Consider the following 7137-nt stretch of genomic DNA (forward strand, 5'->3'; position numbering starts at 1 on the left):
CCGAGAGCGGCACTCCACCAGCCCAGCCCCCTCTTAGCGGCTCATCCCTGAGGTCTGCCTATGAATCCTGCCTTCCAGATACAGACTGGGGGTGGTCTGTTCTTGAGAAACACTCCACATGCCCATCACTGAGGTCTGTGGCCCAGCCCTGGCAGAGGGCCCCTCACAGCAGGGGACAGGACCCTGCCCAGAGACGCCCCTTTGCCGGGAGCACCTGCTTCTGAGCCTCCTTCACACACCAGAAACTAATTGTGGATGCTCGTGAGCGGCTTTTTAGCAGTGCTGGCCCTCAAACTGGGGCCAGGAGAAGCCACAGACTGAAGGAAACGTCAAAACCGAATTCCCTGGTAACCAAAGGAAGCACCCAGAAAAGTGGGGAGCGAGGAGATTTCATTTTCATTGTCGATTGTTTACCTGTTAAAGCTGAGCCCAAGGGGGCTTTGCTGCCCGGTTTAACACCTGACGCATGAGTCCACCTGTGCCCACTGCCCTTTACAGAGAGTGCTTCGAGGTGCTCACAGCCTTCTGGGGCGAGCTGGGGCGCCCTGCACGGGCCAGCACCTGGAACCCCACGTCTTGTCACCCACTCGTCCAGCACGGCTGGCCTGCGAGGCTTCAGCTCACTCCCCAGTGAGAATATTACAGGGTTAGAATCAGCAGGGTTTTTTTGAGAAGCTGAAGTTGCAGAAAACATATGGCGGGAAAGAGAAAATAGACCCAATTTTGGAACCAAATGTAAGACTGGTAGGAACTCTTTAGAAATATTTTCTGGGTTAACACCTGCGTGTGCACACTCACGTTCCCACACAGTCACACACACACGCTCTGCGTGGGATTCTGCTAAGAAAACCCTCTCCTCGGATAAGAGCCCCGTGACCTATACCGCTTCCTGAAACAGCCTGTGTGCCTCCGGCCTCTGTGCAGATCTGTCGAATTTCACACATGTTCTGGGAGAGCTGCTTTGAGGAGGAGGATGGAAAATCATTTGTTAAAAAACGAAGTCATCGGAAGGCCAGCCTGCTCTTTCCAGTGGCCGTTTTTCAGGCCCATGGACTTAGGGGTTGTGGCCACTCGGACACTTCCCCGAGGGTTCATAGAAAGAAGGACGAGTCTGGCTCCTGGTGGCCCTGTGTTGGGAGCCTGACAGGGCCGGGGTTGTGCTCTGCTGGCCCTCCCCCCCCCAGCACACGGCCCCACGTGGGCCACCGTGAGCCAGAGCCCTCGACTGGCCCACTTGTTACTGAACTGGTCACCAAATCGGGTGGGACTTTTAAGGACAGAAGCTCCAAGTAAGATGTGTCACCTTCTCTCCCCAGCTTTCTCCACGGTGTTAATTTTTCTTGATTGTGGCAGAATATACATAACATAAAATGTACCACTTCAACCACGTTTAAGCCTATAGTTCAGTGGCGTTAGGTGCTTTCACCTTGCTGTGTTCTGTGGCCTGAAGTTTAAGGCTTCACTCTCACCCTGGGTTTGTCTCAGGGATTGTGGTTCTTTCCTTCCCAGAGAGATGCTGCTAACGTTTCTGTTTCAGCCGATTAGAACTCACCCCTTGGCCGCTGGGCCCCTGTCGCAGATCTTCCTCCTGTGGTTCAGTCTTGGTTTTCAAAGGTGCGGATCCCCAGAGCATCGCCTTGTGGCCGGGGCGGGGTCTCGGGGTACCTTGCCATCCGAGGCTCTCCCAGAACCCAGGCCTCACAGCGCCGCGCTGCTGGCTTTGGCGGTGACATCCAGCACCACAGGCCTCGTCAGCCGGGGTCAGACGTCTGCTTGTGTCACTGGCTGGCTTGGCTCCGACCCTCCGACCACACTCCCGTCCCTCGTCAGACGGCCCCCGGGGATGCAGGGTTTCCATCTTAACGGCTGGTGCGCATCCAAAACTGACAGGCGATTTTGTTCTTCTGCCCCTGAGGTTTCTCACCGAGACCAGATGTTGCCGATGACCCCAAATCTCTCCTTTCCGGCAGGATGGAAGCTTCGTTGTCTTTAGCCCGGCTGACTCCCACGAGCAAACGATTTGGTTCTTAGCTGGGCCGACGCCGTGTCGCCCTGGGGGGTGGCATGGGGGGGTCTCACCTGCATGAGGGGCTGTGCCCCAGGCCCCCGCTGTCACGAGCCCCCGCCCCCCTCACACCCTCCTCGATGCTTGGTGTCCGTCGCTGCTCTGTGTCCCCTCTCCGTGTCCCCCTTCCCTGTGCCCTTGTTAAAGGCTTTCTATGATCTGTCGCTGTGTTTCCCTCTAGTCAGGTGTGGCAGGAAAGGACGCCGCCGGGTGCTCAGCCTGTCGGAGGCCGACAGTCACGGCGGCCGCTGGGTTTAGTGCTTCCAACGGCAGCTGCCACCGCGTCTCTCGCACACTCAACTCAGGCAGGTCCTCCGTCCAGCGGCCGCCACGGCCACGCCGCCCCCTCACCACGCTGCACCCCCCACAGTCGGCAGGCTCCGCGCAGCACTGGGCCCCCGGGACAAGGGGCCTCGGGCACAGGAGCCTGGGCCACCCATCCGAGAGCCGTTCTCGAAGTCAGCATCACCCCAGCTTCCCCGAGGCTGCCCTGCCACCCCCTCTCTGACCTTGTCCCATCCGAGGACTGGATCCCCTGGCCCTGTCCCCTCGTGTCAGTTCATCCCAGCCAAACTCAGGCAGCCTGGGAGCATCGTGCTTCTCCGTGAACAGGCCCTGAGCTGGAGTGGCTTCTCCAGCTGGGCCCCCCGCAGGGCCCCCCAGCTTAGGCTACCAGGGTTGGGCAGTAGAATTTGCAAAAAGCAACCAAGAAGTCGACTGGCTTCTTTTTCCCTCCTCCCTTTTTCCCCTGGCCTTGCTCAGAGCTGAGTGGTAAATTCAGTCACCGTCCAGCCAGAGGCCAGAAGTAGTTTCACTTACAGACACGCTGAGGGATGGGACTCTGTCACATCTCCTTCTAGCATTCGGTGCTCCAGAGAGCTGCGGGCTGGGTCTGTGGGCCACTGACCCACAGCTGCTCACTGTGTAGGGCCTGCCGCTGCCACCTTCTCCTGCGACGCTTCTTTTAGGGGTCCCCACGTGTCCCCTCCCGCCTGGGGGGGTGTGTGCCAGTCGGGAGCCTTCTGCCTTCTTTTGCGTTTAAAAGCTGTTTCCTCTGAGCTGTGCCCTCCGACTTGCTGTGCTGTGCTGCGCTGCCCTTTTATTCCCTGCATCCCTCAGTCCCACATCTGCCAGCCTGAGCATATCAAATCCACATTTTTAATAGAATCTGTCACTCGCTCGCAAGGGTCAGCCGAGCCCCTGACCCGGAGCTGCAGCTCGGCTTCTGAGGGTGCCGGCCAGGGACGTGGGACACTGCCTCAGTGTCAGCTCGGGCCAGAGCTGCGGGGACCTGGATGTCCAGGATTTCCTGCTGCAGCCTCCGCTCGTCTCCCCAGCCCCTGGCCAGGAAGCCTGAATGTTCTCAGAATCCCCCATTTTCTGGGCCAGGCCCCAACTCGTGGCCTTAGAGCTCAAAAACACCAGCAGGCCAGCAAAGCTGGAGGCTCCACAGTAAACTTTGCAGCTTGACCTTTGACCAAAAATGTGTCCTCACTGGTAGTTTTCTCCCAGTGTGAACCTGGCAAAGTTCTCCTTTTTTTTCCCCTCTTGAGTGGATAAATTAATACATCACAGTTAGGAAGCAGTTCCTAGTTTAAAAAAAAAAGTAAGACAGCACTGTGGGTGAGGGGTAAGAGGAGATTATCATTTCCCATAAGAAAGGTAGAAAGAGGCTATATATGTCAGGGGAAAAAATGGACCCTTTTACTAGTTAGTTCTTGTCCTGAAAAAGAAAGCAGTTTCGTGTGTGTGGTATTGTTTCTCGGTTGGTTTGCTTTTTAACATATTTGATGGCTCCCTTCCCATGTCCTTGCTGATTCTCATCACCAAAAGCCCCGTTAGGGATCAGGGAAGGAGGTTTGCCAGGTTTTTTGAATATTTTTTGAATATCTGCATGCAAATGCAGACTTGAGCAAAGAGGGAACTCCTACATGAAAGTGTTGAGAGCACGTGAAGGCAAGGTCTGGCAGCTCTGTCTCCGGTTGGCGCAGCAGTGCCCCTTGGAGACTGAGTCATTTCCCAACTGCCTCATCAGCAGTGAAACATAGGTGTGGATCCATCCACACATAAGTTCAGAGATGTGCTCACGCACCTCGGAGGTGAGCTCAGAGGGGGCCAGGGAGCGGGCGAGCCCCTCCCAGAGAGTCCCACCTTCTGACGAACAGCGGTCACACTGCTGGGTCAGAACGCGAGCCCAGGCGTTGAAACCAGCCCATCCCCACGAGGTGTTCTTACTGAATGGAGCAAATTTGTTGAAATTCAGAGAAACCAGAATTCGCGTGGAGTGTTTACTCAGCATTTCTGGGCTAGGATCACACCTCAACTCACTTTTTCCATAGGGTTCACCGGTGCCCCACTGCCACCCTCCCAGAGCGAGGACAGACCCAAAGCCCCACGCAGTGGTTTCCTCTGGGCCTTATTTCTTTAACCAAAAAACCATAAGGCTTTCTGAAGAAATTAACCGGGACCTCTGAGAGCTCGTCTTGCCGGGACTTTTGTGGGAAGAAATGCCGCCAGGACCTTTGGGAGCCTCGGTCTTGCTTGTGCTTTCTTTCCACGATGGGGACCCTCTTCCTCTCCTTCATCCCATTCTGTATGCCCTTTGGTTTTATTTTGCTCTTGGTTTTTCCTTTTTTTTTCTCTTTTGCTCTCTGTTCAGTTTGCAGCTCTGTTTTGTTTTGGCTTAGCCTAAAAGGAAAAAAAAATAATAACTGGAATCACGTTGAACACAAAACCATCCCCCGTCACTTGCCAGGGTGTTTTCAGACTCGTAGCCCAACCCTGGCTCGTAGCCAGCCACATTCTGCCGATGGCTCGTGGACCCCAGAGCTGTACAAACCAGAATTTGCTTTCCAGGCAGGGCGCCCACAGCCTTCTTATTTGATGTTTTCAAATTACTGGCACGTGGAGTCTTAGAGGTATTTTCCACCGTGGACTCTGCTCGCAGCCAGTGTTTCTGCCCCAACGAACTTGTCACTGGAAAGCAAATAGCCTATCTGCCTGTACTCGAATCAGGAACTTTGAAAAGCCCCCAAAAAAGAAAGGCTGCTCCGAAAATAACTGCGTCGGGTGGAGCCTCACCTGCTCTCTCCACGGCCCTGTGGGGACCTTGGACAGGGATGGCCCGGGCGCTCATGGCCCCTTTCAGCCCCTAGAGAAGGAGCAGGACACAGACCACAGTCGGAGGTTTGCTTTTGGCTTTGCGGGCTAGAATTCTTTTTTTTTTTTTTTAATATTGCGGTGAGTTCCCTATTGGGTAAATGTCACCAAATGTAGACTCGGGAAATGGCCTGAAGTCATGAGCCCACCCAAGCCCGTCTCCTCCCTAAACATGTATTTGTCATCAGACAGGTGGTCCAAGCCTCGCTCCTGGGTAGATCCTGCCGCCTGGTTCCCGGCAGCCGGGAACTGGGCTTCTCACCCACTCACTGACATTGCACAAGCCCCTGATTTTTCCCTTGCATCACAAGTCACGGTAACCCTGGGCCCTGACAGACTCCCCCCCAGGTCTGGGTAAGACTGGGTTTGCCAGCTTCTGTGTCCCCAGAAGGAAGAAGTGGAGGCAAGCTGTTCCCCTGACACCACCATCTCCCACCCAGATTTCCCCAGGCCTTTGTGCAGGACGGGCGCAGAGGGTGCCAGCAGGAGCAGAGGATCTCAGAGCTGAGTGGACCTTTGTTCTTTCTCCCCCGCCCAGATGACCCCTTGACTGCCGGAGAGCCCCAGCCGGACCTTCCTGACCAGTTGGTGATCGTCAACGAAATGGAAGCAGATGCCAGGCCCAGCAAGAGCCTGGCGAGGAGTGCGGACGTGGAGACAGTCAACCTGTCCCCCAGCCTCATCCCTACCCGGCAGCCCACCATCTCCCTGCTCTGTGAGGACACTGCCGACACGCTGAGCGTGGAGTCACTGACCCTCGTCCCGCCCGTCGACCCCCACAGCCTGCGCACCCTCCCCGGCATCCCCCCGACGCCCACGCCGGCCGCGGTGGGCACAGTGACCCCGGGCGAGGAGGCTTCGCCCCCGGAGGCAGCGGGCCCCACCGAACACTGAATCGGTGCCCAGCGGCCTGGCCTTGTGCACGTGGCCCTGCTGGTGGGGACCCGGTGCAGCTGACAAAGACACATGGGAGCATCCGAGGCTCCGTGGCCCCGAGTAACCGCCTCACCCGCCAGTCCCTGCCCTCCTTCATCCATCTGAATTCCTCTTTCACCGTGCACCTCTCTGGGAGCAGCCTGGGAATGGTGAGACACCGCAGCCAACACGCACCACCAAGGCGGCTGCCTCGGGGAGGAGGTTGGGCTCCCGGTCTCTGAGCCGACAGCCCGGGGGTGGCAGGACCCACCAGCACCACTGCTTCATCGGCCAGCCCCTCCCCAGTCTCATGGCTCCTCAGCCATCATCCCCAGTGTGCACAGAAGCAGCAGACAGGGTCACTTCGGGTAGACATTTGTAGAAAAGCAAACTTCGATAAACATCTCCTTTGGACATTCGTTTCCGCTTTTGGCAGCAGATAAAAAGCATTTTACTTAAAAGGCATCTATTTCAACGAGAAAGAAAAGTCCAAAAAAAATCCTCAGCCCTAAGGTTAGATGTCACGTTAGAAGTGTAATATTACCGTTAAGATTTCATTTTCGTTTTCCCTCGAACTTCCCAGTGTTTTGTTTTAGAGTTCTGGGTCTGGCTTTCTCTGTTTTCTTAAGTGATCGGTTTTTCTTTATTACTCACTAACTCTGCAAACCTGTGGAATGATAAAGTACCTTCCTGGAAAGTTTTGATTATTTTTTAAACAAAAATAAAGGAGATACATGTATTCTCAGGTACACACAGAGCTGAGAGAGCTGACAGTTCCTGTAGCGTAGCAGCCAAGGGGCCTTGCGTGACCTGAAAGATCGTTCCATGAAAGGGGACGGGACAGTCAGCTCCCCCTGGGGACCCATCCCTCATCCCTCTGGACTAGAACCAAACAGGACAGGTCTCCAGCATCACCTTCCGTTGTTGCCCTCTCTGTCTAAGAAAGAACCTTGTGGGACCATGAAGACTGTGGCCCCAGGGGCTCTAGAGGAAAGAAA

General features: G+C 55.6%; 1 protein-coding gene across 8 annotated transcripts in view; it reads left to right on the forward strand.

Annotated features, from left to right (window-relative positions):
- CLEC16A (C-type lectin domain containing 16A) overlaps positions 1–6894 on the forward strand; it is a 199921-nt gene extending 193027 nt beyond the window's left edge. For 7 of the 8 annotated variants that reach the window (XM_046666958.1, XM_046666957.1, XM_046666959.1 and 4 more), the window contains one exon: positions 5763–6894. In XM_046666958.1, coding sequence (XP_046522914.1) covers positions 5763–6118 — 356 coding nt within the window. In that variant the 3' untranslated portion in view covers positions 6119–6894. Of the gene's footprint in view, positions 1–2246; positions 2371–5762 lie in introns of all 8 variants that reach the window. The other variant, XM_046666960.1, reaches the window with a different exon arrangement.
- Positions 6895–7137: the final 243 nt, after the last annotated feature.

Source organism: Equus quagga, chromosome 7 (assembly GCF_021613505.1).
Source record: "Equus quagga isolate Etosha38 chromosome 7, UCLA_HA_Equagga_1.0, whole genome shotgun sequence".
Lineage (NCBI taxonomy): Eukaryota > Metazoa > Chordata > Mammalia > Perissodactyla > Equidae > Equus > Equus quagga.